The 16,134-nt window shown below is 36.0% G+C and overlaps 2 protein-coding genes across 8 annotated transcripts in view; one reads left to right on the top strand and one right to left on the bottom strand.

The window, feature by feature from the left end:
• Positions 1 to 10,699, bottom strand: part of LOC125664084 (CCR4-NOT transcription complex subunit 1-like) — a 42,909-nt gene extending 32,210 nt beyond the window's left edge. For 5 of the 6 annotated variants that reach the window (XM_056152670.1, XM_056152671.1, XM_056152672.1 and 2 more), the window contains exon 1: positions 1,537 to 1,847. In XM_056152670.1, coding sequence (XP_056008645.1) covers positions 1,537 to 1,638 — 102 coding nt within the window. In that variant the 5' untranslated portion in view covers positions 1,639 to 1,847. Of the gene's footprint in view, positions 1 to 1,536; positions 1,848 to 10,674 lie in introns of those variants that run through there. The other variant, XM_056152674.1, reaches the window with a different exon arrangement.
• On the top strand, positions 7,457 to 13,916 carry LOC125664088 (uncharacterized). Of its 2 annotated transcripts, none has more exons than XM_056152679.1 (4): positions 7,457 to 10,015; positions 11,848 to 12,054; positions 12,909 to 13,059; positions 13,664 to 13,916. In XM_056152679.1, exons 1-4 carry the CDS (start codon positions 9,944 to 9,946, stop codon positions 13,819 to 13,821), a joined length of 588 nt encoding a protein of 195 aa, XP_056008654.1. In that variant the 5' UTR covers positions 7,457 to 9,943; the 3' UTR covers positions 13,822 to 13,916. The 2 variants fall into 2 exon arrangements, with proteins under 2 accessions (XP_056008654.1, XP_056008655.1); XM_056152680.1 differs by having other exon boundaries at positions 12,909 to 13,079.
• Positions 13,917 to 16,134: the final 2,218 nt, after the last annotated feature.

Here is a 16,134-nt window from a genome sequence, read left to right as displayed (position 1 = left end):
AGTTAATCATGACTACTATGACGCCGATTGGACTTTTGCGTATATGTGTGCTGACGTCATGCGCAAAGAAATCAAAAGGCCAGGAAGCGACCTAAGTCAACAGGGCCTGAAGCTAACTTTTTATGTCACCAGGCCAGCAGGACTGATGGGGTATAATTTCAACCAGTCTGCAGAAAAATTTACCAGTCCAGCAGTTTTCCAGAAATAATTAAACATATTTCGTTAATGTTATTAAAATGAAATTTAACTCAATATGCCTCAGACAGTATTGTTACACTTAAATGTGGGACTTATATTTACGAATCAGATTCGTTTGATATCTACAGATCGTAGCATGTCAAATGTGTGTATAAAATTTCATAAGTATATTTTCCAAAATGATGCTTTAGAAAATCAACCAGTCCCATTGGACTGACTAAAACAAATGCCAGTCAGTCTGCCAAACTTTTAACCAGTCACAGACTGACGGGCATATGTTAATTTCGAGCCCTGAGTCAAAGTGATGCTTCATTTGTCAGTGTTAAAGCTTTTTTCATTGGCAATATCATCGTATTAGTCATGATTAACTTGTAGAATAGTCATCCGAATACTGAATCCTTGTGTTTTGGAAGGTAAATCCGCGAATTAAAGATGTAAAAGGTAGGAAAAGCAGCTACACTATCTGGTATTGTTGAAGTACCACTTTTCAATATGGAGTCCACTTTGACTCTCCCCCGTAAATGTCACGATATAAAAGTGGGTCCAACAGTCAGAAGAATCTCGGATTAGTTATCAACTAATGTACGGGCGACAATCAATTAGGAAAAATAGAATCAGAATCAAAGAACAAAAAACGATCGAAAATCGATTGTCAGTAACAATCCTTTCATCACTAGAATACAGAAAAACATGGAGCTTTGCCCCCTAAACCCCAGCAGGGCTTTGCCCTGAACCTACTGAGAGCTTAAAGACGGTCCTCATAACCCCTGCTTCAAGATTATTTCCATGCCCCTTCCCCATATACTGAAATCCTGGATCCAATGATTATTCAGCGTAAATAGGTTTTTGATGCAAGTTTGCAAATTTTAGCACCAAACAAGACTTGTCAAGAGTACCCCCAAATCATATTGTGCTCAGTCCACATCTTAGGAAACAAAAATCTTTAAGAGCTATTTCTATGATATTCTAATTACAAATTACAATGTATTCCAAATCTAAATAGTTTAGAGAATGTGCATCAAGGATTTCAAGATTAAAAACTAATCTATTATTATCTTTCCGCATATGGACTTAAGAAGGAATGTCCTGTTTGTGCACATGTGTTGGGTGGACTGGAGGTATAAATCTTGACTTCCTCAGATTTATGTCCACATAAATTCCATTGAACCTGGTCAAAATATACTACTGCAACTCCAAACAATCACTATATGTTTGCTTCCTTCCCAAATTCATTTCCTTTGTTCATGAAATGTGAATAACTTGCACACAAAACATGGCTTCCCAACATACACATTGTAATCATAAAGTCTAGGTGTGCTCTTTATCAAAGATACTTACATGACTTATTTCAGCGACACTCGACTTAAAATTTTTCTTCGTTAGATTGGCCACTGAATAACTTATTTCAGCCAAAGCAAATGATAAAGAGTCTAGATTCATATTAATCCATTAACATAAAATCGAACGCCCCAAATGTCTTTGAAGCCTTCTTTTCACACTAAACAGTCTGCCAGTTACTAAAATATGTACAAAATCTAGAAAAGGGGGCCGAGTAAGGCCTTTCATACGGACAATTTCCTATTTTACATTGTCATTTTCAATCTGGACATGGCGTCACAGCAGCCATGTTTCTTTTAAGTTACCGGAACTTCGCGAACTTTCCCGATTTGAATAATTCAATGTCAACTGGGATGACTAACAAGTTTCAAAATAAGCCAAAAACAGTTATACTTAAAATAAAGTATGTTCCATTAATTAATTACTATTTTAGAACTTAAAGAAAAAGTGTCACAATACTTTCGCACAAAATTGGAAACAGCTGATAGTTCTTTGGCGGGAAATTCAAAGTTAATTTTTTTTAACTTCTCTGTTTTACAACGATTCTACAACATATAGATTGCCTTTCATCGGCTCGAATATTTTGCATCCCTTTGCGGGGTTAGCCAAAGGTCAATCGGTGAAAAACTAAGTTTTCCTTCTTTACCTTACCAAATGTAAGATGTTATTACTTTGAATTTTAGCCAATTACCAAGTTTTCATACAAGTTAATGGGTTGCCCCAATCTGGGGCATATTGTAGTTAACTGCAATTGATGGAAAAATAACAGATGTCAAAGCTACAGATTGGAAAATTACAAAGGCCAACGTAGGGAAATACGATTTTTATCCGGGAGATGGCGGCCAAGGGACGTAACTTTCGCGAAGTGTTGATACGTGTATTATTGAGAATACGAGTTAAGTCCCCCAAAACTACGTGCAGCCCAGCTAATGTATACGAACACTTAAAATAAATGAAAGCGTAGCAAATAATACTGCAACATTACCATACTCTCTCTTTCTCTTTAAAATCATCACACAATCTCTCTTCAAAAATATAACTCTTCTCTTTCCTACGCTTCTCTCTGCAAATATATACTTGTTCTCTCTCTCTCTCTCTCTCTCTCTCTCTCTCTACAAATATATATCTCTCTCTGCAAATATATCATACTCTTTCTCTCTCTCTGCAAATATATCATACTTTCTCCTTCTCTCTCTGCAAATATACCATACTCTCTCTCTCTCTCTCCAAAGCTCTGCAAATATATCACTCTCTCTCTCTCTCTCTCTGCAAATATATCATACCCTCTCTCTGCACAAAATTATCATACCCTTTCTCTTCAAAATTAGCATACTCTCTCTCTCTCTCTCTCTCTCTCTTCAAAAGTACCTTTCTTTTTGCTAATTTATCACCACCTCTCCTCTCTCTTTTCAAAATTATCATACTCTCTCTTCAAAATTATCATACTGTGTCTGTAAAATTATAATCCCCCTCCCTTTCTCTCTCTCTCTCTCTCCGAAATTATTATTCTCTCTCTCTTTAAAAATTATCATTCTCTCTTCAAAATTTCAAAATAGTCATTCTCAATATCACTATCTCTCTTGTCTGTCTGTAAAATCATAATTCTCTCTCTTTCTCTCTCTCTTAAAAATCATCACACTCTCTCCTCTCTCCCTCTTCAAACTTACCCCCCCCTTCTCTCTCTCTCTCTCTCTTCAAACTTATCATCCTCTCTGCATGCAAAGTTATCACTCTCTGATCCTCTCTCTGAAAAAAGATAATTTCCTCTCTCTCTCTCTCTCTCTCTCTCTCTCTCTGAAAAATTACCATACTCTCTTACTATCTCTCCTCTCTGCAAAATTATCTTCCTCTCTCACAAAATAATCATACTCTCTCTCTCAAAATTATATTCTCTCTCCTATCTCAAAATTAATTTTATCATACCCTGTCTTCAAAATTATCATTCTCTTTCTCCTTTAGCTCTGTCAAAATTAGAATACTCTCTCTCTCTCTCTCTCTCTCTCTCTTAAAAATCATCACTCTCTCTCTTTTTTCTTTTCAAACTCTCTATTTCTCATTCCTCAAAAGTATCATACTCTTTCAAGAGAGGAGCTCTTGAAAATTATCTCTCTATCTCTTTCTTCAAAATTATCATTCTTTCTCCTCTCTTAAAAATTCTCTCTCTCTCTCTCTCTCTCTCTCTCTCTCTCTCTCTCTCTCTCTCTTCTACCTCTTTGCATACTTATCTCTCTCCTAAGGTAATAAAGATTTCTAATCGGTAGAAAGACTTTCTACAAAAAATGCACAGCGTCAGCACGAGCGGTGTCAGTCATTTATTTATTTGTTTTTTTACATTTGTTATGTACATCATGGCAGTTAATTAATAATGCCAGTAAGTTTTTGTGAAATTTTTATAATATGATTAATCTGCATGGCAAAAACCTGCACCAAATACAATTTTTGCCTGAATGTGACTGAATTCTGGTCGTATGGGTGTCAACACACCGACACTTACGTCAGTGGGATATATATATAGACCCATATTGGCAGTCACTACTTCACTCTGTGTATAAACAATGAAATAAATAATATTTATGTTTGTGCATGAGTACATGTTTGTTGTACATACAAAGGAGAGAGAGAGAGAGAGAGAGAGAGAGAGAGAGAGAGAGAGAGAGAGAGAGATTCAAAAGAATTTCATTTTCAAATATAAGACATTAAAACTAGTTAGTTCAAGTTCTTAATGTCTATAAATCACAATTCCTAAAACCGTATAATCAAGCAGCAATGTCTTAAGACACATAACATCACAATATATAGATGCGCCCCTGCTTCCATTCTAGCAGAACTGACACCCAGGATGCGTTTAACCTCCGCCAAAAGAATTCTAGATCCGTCTCTGCTACTTGCAGATTTTGATTCGAAAATAACCCGAGTTAACACAAAATAAGCCATTTTAAAATATACCCTGATGGGTTAATAAATTACACATATATACCTCATGTTATCTTGCCAAGAGTTGGTGATCCACCATATTTCTCTCAAGAAATGCGAAGGATCACAAAACCCTTGAACTGGGAAGGTAAACCATGAAGGATTTACAGAAAGATGGAGGGGGGGTTGAGGGTTCAATCGCAACTTTACCGGAAAGTGCGCATTGCAGACAGGGCCAAGAAGTTGCGATTGGGGAGATGGGTGCTGTGTTGTTTAGGGGTAGTAATTCTATGCGAATGATTAGACCCGACCCCCCCCCCAAAAAAAAACGATCATGCCGATTTGTCAACAGTGATATATATATATATATATATATATATAGGCGGTGGGTGCCGTACGTCGCTGGTTCGACCCCGGGCTGGGGCGAAAATTTTCAGTACCTAGTTGTGATTATTTAGTGCTTTATATATATATATATATATATATATATATATATATATAAAAGCACAAAAACCCAACAACACCCTACTTTCTTAAAGTGTCGGATCTGAGAAGATACAAGGCCAGTAAAGAAATTTATAAAAGCACTGAAAAGGCCACGACACTGTTGGTTATTTAAAACTCAAATTTTCGACGCAACCCGCGTCTTTATCAAGAGACATATATTACATAAACAAATAACACACAAAAAAACAACACACAAAAACGACAAGTATCGATAAACTACATTGGTGAGAAGCTTCTCACCAATGTAGTTTATCGATACTTGTGAGAAGCTTCTCACCAATGTAGTTTATCGATACTTGTCGTTTTTGTGTGTTATTTGTTTATGTAATAGATCTATATGTCTCTTGATAAAGACGCGGGTTGCGTCGAAAATTTGAGTTTTAAATAACCAACAGTGTCGTGGCCTTTTCAGTGCTTATATATATATATATATATATATATAGCACAGAGTGATAACGGGAGAAAACCTCATTTTTATCGAGAGAATGAAATAAAACGACAAAAAAAAAAAAAACAACAAAAAAACAAACAAACAAAAACAAAAAAACAAAGAACAATAATAATAAAAACAAAAACCTGTCAATTTTACGGCAGTGAATCTAAATTGTGATTATAGAATATATTGTAAAGTAAAGTATATATTACGATAAAAACAATGTACCACTCATTTGTTTCTGAATTTTCTATGGGAGAAACGGTCAAGAACCACCCATACCACTTTAGTGTACATATTCATGATTTCAGACAAGAAAGCTAGTTAAAAGGATAGTGATATACTAGAAGTCGGTGGGGGGGGGGGGGGGGGGGGGGGGGGGTCAAACCACGGGTACTGCTGGGAATGTGATGCCACGGAATATATTGTATAGCCCTCCGTGAATTTTACCTTCTCGGAGTAGCTGCACGTATCAGAGAGGCGCTGTCACATGGTTTCATTTTACGTTTCATTCTGGAGTCTTTCATGCACAAACAATCTGTCTTATCTCCACCAGTCTTTTTCTCTCCCCACTCCTCTTTTTCTATCTCTCTTGCACTAATGTAATGTATGTATATATATATATATATATGTGTGTGTGTGTGTGTGTGTGTGTGTGTGTGTGTGTGTGTGTATGCATTTGTACACTTATTTGTGCATTTATGTGACTTGGATCTCAATAAATTTGTTGAAGAAAAAAAGAGTTGACGTTTTGATCTATGCATGACGCCCAAGGCCGTAGCTATAAAAGCTTCATTCGTCAAAAGCTTGTGGCTATCGCCCTCGACTCCGGGCGGAAATGGATCTCTCTCTCTCTCTCTCTCTGATACACTAAGTTCTTAGATATATAAAACACTTAAGATCGGTACAGACTATATCTATAGATTTTAAAAAGATTATTTTCTTTCAAATATTGGATTCTCAAATCATTATACAATAGACATTAGAATATGAAAATGGAATTTTATGGAAATAAATGGAACTTTCAAAAGTATACACAACCATTTTTAACAAACGCTTTAGTTACATATATTTTTCAATACATTGGTTGTGAGCCAAAAATCAAATACAGGCACGTAGGGTTAACAGGGAGGGGGTACCCCCCCCCCTTCCCCACCCACAAACGTTTTTATCAATACATATTTTCCGTTAATTTTTGCAAGCAACGTTAGTTAGTTTCATATACAAAGTAGGGTGTATTGGTTGAACCCTCTCTTAATTTTTTACAGCGGTAGCGTAAGAATGTAGCCACCATAATTCAGAATTTTTTAATTTAGGCAAAAATTTTTGCATCAGTTTCTTCAAAACACGATTTTAAAATAATGTGTTGTGCATTCTTTAATTAGAAAATAAATATTAGATAATGTTATGATAACCGGTTTTTCCTCATGCCGCGTGACCCTTGACCTGGTCGCGCGTGATTTATCTGGGGAGTCACATGAGGTAAAGAAACCCGCGAAGGACAATATGTCTGACATATTTATGCAAGAAAATTACATCACTATATTCCAAACTACTATAAATGGCCCATAACATGAGGTACAGATTATACTAGCCTGGAAAGCAATGAAAATGGGGGAAATACGAAGAAACATAATTTCGGACATGTAAACTATTAAATGGATAGATTTTACTTAATATTTATGGGTTATTTTTTAAAACACTTCTGTGTAAATCATTGGAGAAATAAAACTGAAGATCTCCGAGATTAGACCTTCTAGCCACGTGTATGCAACCATTTGCAACTCACAAATGAAAAGACTGCTATGTGGCATTCACTAACTGGATTTCCGGATATTTTCATGAATATTCAGGAATATTGTGTAACAAAATTACATTGTTTAATGGACCATGGGCTTTCGCTCCATGCATCTTTTTTCGTAGATAGATCCATACATAATTATACGTTTTGATTAAAGCAAGGAAAAAAAAACTTGATCTGAAACGTTCAAAAAATGACGCGTGTGTGCAATATCTCTTAAATTAAAGCAAACAATAATCATTGAGCTGGCTATTTTAATTTTTTTTTCTCTCTATTTTTTTGTATCTATAGAACAATACGTTGCAACTTTAAAATATTCACTTCCGAATGCATTGTCCACCCATAGACAAAGCTTAGCATACAATAAAGCAAATGAAACAGAATTAATATGGATGATGAAATATTTAAAACTCACACAACACACATCGGTATCTTTTTCCAATGTGTGTATTTTGAAAATGCCAAAATACACGGACGAACTTCAAAACAATAATGAATAATTTTGTGTTATTTATTAATCCATAAATTCAATAAACAAATATCTGAGATGTGTAATATTTTCTGAAAAGTTTTATATCCAATGATTTTAAACGTCAGTGTTATTCCCCGAGAGTTTACATGTGAAATGAAGTCAAGAGGGGCGGTCAGAAATGTGGTTTTGGTCACCAATACCGGGTATGGCCATCATTAGCGCTGATAACGCCGCGTAGGCGACGTGTCATTGACTGACAGACACTCCGAATGGTCCATTGGAGAATGTTCTGCCATTCTTCCAACAATTGCCTTCAAATTTCTTGCGGATTCTGAGGCTGAGCATGGGTACCCAGCTCGTCCTACTAAATAATGTTAAATCGGGGTGAAGTCCGGGTACAAAGAAATATTGCCGTGTGTTCCCGCGCATTGTCATGCTGAAAAATTAATCTATCGCCTTGTTCAGGCTGCTGCCTTAATGATACTAACATACTAACAAATTAAAGACTGTAGAATTTCGTCTACATACCATTTCCATTAAAAAGGAACATATTATGTTAATCACACCCCAGATCAAGACGCCGCCTCCGACCAATCTGTCACCTTCAAGGATATGATTGTCAACGTAACGTTCATATGTACACGACGGTAAACTCGAGCCCCGCCGTCTGTATAACTAGCGTTAAATCTGGCCTCCATAAACTGACAATAGACACAAGTGTAAATTTCAAATGTAGCTAACTTTTGTAATAATTTTCATAAACAAGTAAAATTTGTTTGCATTTGAATTATTTGTAAACCTGCAGGGTTAAAAAAAACTTGTGCAAGATAAATCTTCAGATATAAGTAATCAACATTTTGACTTAAGTATATTCTCAGTTTATGGTCTTGGGGCCTAAACTCGTCGGAGAACAAGATTTGAGTTTTAGTTCTGGCGCTGATTCAGCCCATTATACTCTGTATTGTCGGTGATGCAGTTTAAGTTGTAACCCTTTGTGAGGTCCTCTGCAGCGGATCCTAAGGCGTTTCAATAGTCTGGGTACTGTTCTGGGATGAATGAACCTACCCCGAGATCCAATCGTTTGCTTCATCGTCATAACTGTAAACGTAGCCCGCAAGCGACTTAGTCGTATGTAAGCGTGTTGACGTGACTCACAAGCGGTCGACGAGCTCATTTCTTTTATCTCAGTTTCACTTTCATAAAAAAGTGAGCTCCTGTAAGTTTTATGATCCCAGAGCCTGCCTGTCTTAGGCGATCACTTATTAATAACGTCTGTCGGTACCGTTCATCGGACGATTGACAAAGACAAGTAAGACCTTCCATTATACACGGTGTTGTTTATAGATAATTCTAAAACCTACATCGAGGTTCCAAAAACTTTTTATTCTATGTATATACATGTATATATATAACATAGAAACTTTAGGTCTTATGAGCAAAGCAATACGCATACATGCATGCAATACAAATTTGGACACCGTACAGAGCTAATGTCCGGACTGACGTCAAACTAGCCCCGGGGGTCTTACTTAGACGCATCATATGACCTTGATTGGGCAGCCAATAAATTGTACATGGCAAATAAAAGTGCCTTGTACCATATATAAACCCCTTCTAACTTTGTCCATGAGAATTGCTCTTCAGTCCAAAACACGATTGATTTTCAGATTCCTTGTGCCGCTTGCATTGGTTCTGGGAGAAGCCTTCACCCAGAAGGCAGGCGCCAACACCCTAAATGATCTGTTCGAAGCCAAAACCTGGAGGAGAGGGAACTGGGACGCGGTCACGGAAGAGTTTTGGGGTAAGTTCCGGAAGTCATATTCATCTCGATGCGTTTGAAGTTTTATGGCTTAGATTAATTAAAATGAAAAACAAAATAAATATCCGATGAATTTCTTAAAGTAGAACCTCGAACGGTTATATTGTGTTGCCCCTCCCATCAGAGTGAATTATTTTAAAAGTAACCCTACATGAGAAAATTAGAAAAATTATCAAAATTTCATTGGCTGGGATTTGTTATGCAAATCAAACGAAAGATGATTTAAACAAATTATGATGCAAAGATGTAGAACAAAAATAATTGGATCGGCGGTTCAACGGTGTTTTTCTCCATCGCGGACTGAAATATTAAGTTCACAACATCAATTTCAAATATGTAACGGTTTATACTGTACATCCTGTGTGTTTTCAGCTTGTGAAATATCAGTGGACTACTAACCTACCCACAAACACCGTAGTTAACGAAACCGCCTACCTGGCTGCCACCAAAAACGTGCTCCTGATGAAGTCCCGGGACAGGGATCTCAAGACTGAGGGATTTGACAAATCCACCACCATGATCGACTTCGACAGTGTGAGATTTCATTTTTCGATCACTTCTATCATTAAAAATGTCCAACCTTTTCGAGCATAGCATTTTAAAAAATTATCCCTGTGTATTATATATTAAAAAATCGAACTACCGCTTCTCTAACAAAAATCAATGTTTGTGTCATTTCATTTATATAAATCATTTTCAATGTAATATTATTAAACCTTGATGAAATTAAATATTAATTCCGTCTTTGTTTAAAAATGTAGTTTTGAAAAAAAAAATTCTGTTATATTTTTCTTCTATATTAATATTTTACGTGGAGTGTGACACTTTTATGGCTGTTTTGAGGTGGCACACTTCGTTGCGGTGCGCGTAACATATCAATCAAATTATCATTAGTCATTCTGTGGAGTAAACACAAAGTTCACGTGTCTACTGACCAGCAAAAAACTCATTATCTTTGTTTTCACCAGTCGCCCCCCCCCCCCCCCCCGCCCCCCACCCCACTTCTCCTTACACTCGTAACGTAATGAGAATGGGGTCTGATTTTAATCAGACTGCGTTTGCAAGTACTCAATTTTTCATTTTTGTTTATCTAGTATAATTATTTTTTATATATATATATATTCATTATCAATGGCAGCACATGATACCGCAGAATTCCTCAATCACATTTGATTAATTAGCAAAGCACTTGCAGATTCCTTCAGCTTCCACGTTGTTTTAAATCACTGTAAGGTTATTTACGTATCCATCTTGAGACAGGAAGGGCAACTCCTCATAGAACCCTTACCTGTAAAAAAAAACGTACATACCATGGAATTCTACATTCACAGTTAATGCCGAAAGAGTGTTATAATAAATCTATCCAATTTTTACGATTGTTTTACTAAATATATCAACAAATACATTTGAATGGTTGTTAACGTTAAAGCGAATAAGATCTACATGAGCTCTCTCATTCCAGTGTAACAGTTAGAGAAGATCTCATTTTAATTAGATTGAGTAACTAACTAACTATATTTATTTCCAATCAAGGGCCCTCAAGGGGCAGCATGAAAATACATACAAATAATGTACATATACATATACAAGTAAAGAAAGAAGTGATTACATAACACATAGTTATATACAAATACAGTGTCATATATTGTTCAAAATAAATTTTCCAGTTATATTTAGAATGGATGGCTCTTCAGAACATAGTATGTAAATGAATTTTTGTTCATCATCGAGTTTGGTAAAAATTTTAACTGTTTTTTCTATAGCACCACAAAAAGATTTTCTCTCATCAGCAAACTTTTCACATTTAATTTTAAAAAATGGATCTCATCACCTAATAAACGAGTTGCATTTGTTACATATTCGTTCATTCCTAGAAATACCAGAATATCTACCAACTTCAATCATTAATTTATGAGCTGATATCCGTAACTTACAAATAGATCGCCTAGTATCAAAATTTTTAATTTTATTAAGATAGTTCTCAAAACCAAAGTGCTCCTTAAGCTTAAAATAAGTGCACAGTTTCCCATCAATTAATTTATTTCGATTTTTGTACCAGGTTTCAGTGTATTTATCAATTACCGTCCGATTGCGTGATCGGAAATTCAAAGTACTGGGGTCCGTTTCACAAAACAACTGAAGACAAAGTCGTAAGACTTGAATTGTAACTACAAAGTTATAAGTTTAAATCAATTAATTAAAACGTTTCTGGGAGTGAATGATCTTACAATAAACGAGAAAATTTCAGTTTGAAAAGTTGGTTGTAAGTCACAAGTTCTTTTGTAAAACGCACCCCTGGCTCGTGTATATTGTTCTAGAGTACAGTTATGTCACAATGCAAAAATGGTTTGTTTTTGTGTGAATAGGGAATGGTGGCTTTCCGAACCAAGTTCCCCACCACGTCCGATCTACCCGGGCCTACCCTGACGCCAGAGGCCGCCGAGGGAATGACGAGACGAGAGAGAAGGCGGAAGCTCAAGAATTTCTTTGCCGGCCGTGACCAGGCCTGCTTCATTACAACAACCAGTGTTACACTAGCAGATGCAAAGACAGAGCTCCAAAGCCGCGTTAGCGTATGTAATGTATACTTTTATGATGAACAAACAGATCTAGTATTGCTATTTTGTTCGTCTATGTGGAGGACTTTGCAATTTCTGGACCTCTTTGTTCAATATGTTAACTGTAAAACTTGCTGTTAATATTTTTTTTATCAGTATGGTATGTTGGATGTTACATGTTTACAAGACCAATGGGATGAACGGATCCAGGACTTCAGTTGGGGGTCTGGGATCCGCCCAAGCCCTAGCGGGTTCAGGACAGATCCTGAAATTTGTCACATATACTTATTTCATATAGATTGATTATCACACTTCAAGTTGTAAGGTTACAGTATACATCTTAGTCTATATAAAATAAAAACGTTACTACACATGTGGGAGCTGCGCCACTGGGATGTCCATATCGGCGGCGATCGGCCTCTGTGAAAGCACTTGCGATATATCAATTTAATGAACCTAAACAATTTTGATTGATTTTCTCAATTTTTTTTCAGTTCAAAAACATGACATCTATTAGAAATCTTACCTTTTCTCCAGAGTCAAAAATCGTTCATGTTTGTTTTCGCTTTCGCTGCATCATTACCGCAATACCGGAAATTCAAGTCAATGCATAAAATATGATTGAAATTAACAATTCCGGAATGAATAAAAAAAACCCCGGTTTTTGCCCCCCCCCCCCCCCCCCCCCCCCCCCCTTGAATCCGCTTCTGAAAAAGATTTAATATACTAACAAGCCATTTATGGGACTATGTGCCGGAATGGGGGAGAGTGTGTACACGTGTGTTTCACTCATTTCATCATGTTTATTTATAGATTTTTTGCAATCACTGTTAATCCCAATATTTTTCAATTGTTTCCTATTTCTCTAGAACTCTCCCGTCTCCACTGGCACTCCCGTGAAGTTTGTTGCAGAAGAAATGAATCGCCTCTCAGCTGCAGAACTTAGCAAGTTAAATGCTAAAATCGCCAGGTTCTGCACAAAGGCTTCTAAGCACAATAACCACTTCAGACTTGTGAAAGGTGAGAATACCATGATACAGGTATGTTTTGTTTGTAAGCTTTTTTACATTCCATCATGACTATTTCACTCATATAAAGACATCACCAGCTAGAGATGCTAAATTTGACTTATTTTAATTAGTAGTATTTCTCGGGGCCAATCCACTAAGTTTTCAAAGGGGGTGGGTGGTGTTGTGACGTAAGTTTGTACCTTTTTTGCCCCAAAACAGTGAGTGGAGGGGAATGGGTGGCTTAAGGAGCCTAAAATTGGCAAAAACTTTTGTCTTCTATGGCGAGTACTAAGTTATCAGTGATAACTTTCATAAAAATATTTATCATGTGAAAAAATAAAATAAAACTAAAAACAAGCATCCAATCTGGCGTCTTGGCTAGCCAAGTGTCCGATTACTCTCTCAGACACCTGGCTAGAGAAGAACTGAAGATGCTGATCTGGTGACCAGGTGAAATCACTATTTGTAATTAGTTTTGGGGGGGGTGGGTGGGTTGACTTGCAGCCAATCCTGAATAATTGATACAAAATTGCGTCTAAAATGACTACAGAATTTGATATAATTGATTAAATGCTTATTTCACAAAGTTGATCATGCATTGCATCTCTCTACAGATTCAACAGCAACTACCCACTTAGACAATTTAATGGTTATGGGTCAGTTTGACACGGCTCAGCCAATGACGTCCATACCATATGAAATCCATGTTGAACAATCCATTATCGATGGAATAAGGACCCCAATTTCCACAACAGCTCAACCCGAAGTGTGATTAAACTACAGAACTTCACCATAGACATTGAAGTGCTTTATTATGATTGTATATGTATGGAATCTACCAGAAATAAATCATTTACTAAACCACTACACGTTGTATAACTCATTACATCAGCCAAAGGAAGAATTCTGGCTGATATTTTTGGTAACTTTAAAAACGTGTGTATTTTGTTTGTGTCATCTACTTTAATGTATATACAAGTGTACTTTGGATCTGTCTGTCTATGTGCAATTTTGTTCTGTCTACATGTAATTTGGATCTGTCTATGTGTAATTTGGATCTGTCTACATGTAATTTGGATCTGTCTACATGTAATTAGGATCTTTCTACACATGTGTAATTTGGATCTGTGTATGTGTAAATTGGATCTGTCTTTGTGTGTAATTTGGATCTGTCTTTGTGTGTAATTTGGATTTGTCTATGTGTAAATTGGATCTGTCTATGTGTAATTTGGATCTATCTGTGTAATTTGGATCTGTCTATGTGTAATTTGGATCTGTCTATATGTAATTTGGATATGTCTATGTGTAATTTGGATCTGTCTGCATGTAATTTGGATCTGTCTATGTGTAATTTGGATATGTCTATGTGTAATTTGGATCTGTCTGCATGTAATTAGGATCTGTCTACATGTAATAAGGATCTTTCTATGTGTAATTTGGATCTGTCTTTGTGTAATTTGGATCTGTGTACATGTAATTTGGATCTGTCTACATATAATTTGGATCTGTCTACATCTCTGATTGTGATAAACATTAGAATGTCAGACTACAGGTATCTCTGATGTTGTGTAATTTGTATGTGTAATTTGGATCTGTCTATGTGTAATTTGGATCATGTCCTAAATACATGCAGACAGATCCTAATTACATGTAGGAAGATCCTAATTACATGTAGACAGATCCAAATTACACATAGACAGATCCAAATTACATGTAGACAGATCCAAATTACACATAGACAGATCCAAATTACATGTACACAGATCCAAATTACACAGACAGATCCAAATTACACATAGACAGATCCAAATTACATGCAGACAGATCCAAATTACACATAGACAGATCCAAATTACACAGACAGATCCAAATTACACTTAGACAGATCCTAATTACATGTAGATAGATCCAATTTACACGTAGGCAGATCCAAATTGCACATAGACATATCCAAATTACACATAGACAGATCCAAATTACACACAAAGACAGATCCAATTTAAACATACACAGATCCAAATTACATGGGTCGAGGCCTCTGCTGGTGGACTGTTAGTCCACGAGGGTCTCTATAGCCCAGTAGCTAAGTACTTCGTTATTGACATTCTAATGTTTATCACAATCAGAGATGCCTGTAGTCTGACATTCTAATGTTTATCACAATCAGAGATGCCTGTAGTCTGACATTCTAATGTTTATCAACATCAGAGATGCCTGTAGTCTGATATTCTAATGTTTATCAGAGGGGGATCAGTTTGATGTGATGAACAGTCTTTTTTATCAGTGACATACAGTGGAATTTTAGCATGAAACCAATCAAGGCTCCTTCACAGCGGCTTACATTTCATCAATTTTGGAACACCAAATTAAAATTTTCAAGTAAAGATATCTTTAGGTTAGCTCCACCCTCATGTGACTTGTCAATTTTTATTGTTCAAAGCACAAAAAACTGTATTGATTTCTACTTAATCTAACTTAATTTGATCAACAACTAACGAAAATATGTATGTTGCCACCTTTTTAAAGATATCAGGCATACATAAACAGAATACAAATAGTAAAACTGGTTAAAATGGCAAAAATTTAATTTCAACAGTTTTAAAAAATAACTGCTATTTAACAGATATATATATATATTAATAGTGGATATCAGGGAAATCATTGTAAAATAGATATAGTGAATATACACACATAGGAGTTATTGCCCTTGACAGTATTATTTTTATATAGATGATTGATTATTCATAGAGGATGAATTTTTTTCAGCACAAATAGTTTACCAAATTTTTTATTATACCCAATGAATAAAATTCCTTCAATAGATTTATTTCTACCATGCAAAACAAAAAGTTTAGTAAAATAAAGTTTTTGAAAAAACCTATGACGTCACATGAGGGTGGAGCTACATGTACCTTTAAGTTAATGGATACGTATGGAGCTCAAATGTTTGCTCGTTATGGTGTGTTCATATCAGTGTGAATTGTCAAACAGAAAACAATCATCATTATTGGCATGTATTAATCTAAGTAGAAATGTAAACTAAATATCATTGTGGTGACAGGCATCGCAATAGGGCCCTGCTTTG

The sequence above is a fragment of the Ostrea edulis genome, chromosome 1 (assembly GCF_947568905.1).
Source record: "Ostrea edulis chromosome 1, xbOstEdul1.1, whole genome shotgun sequence".
NCBI classification, from domain to species: Eukaryota; Metazoa; Mollusca; class Bivalvia; order Ostreida; family Ostreidae; genus Ostrea; species Ostrea edulis.
The sequence above is the reverse complement of the archived record's forward strand: the minus strand, read 5'-3'. Positions and strand labels throughout refer to the sequence as shown.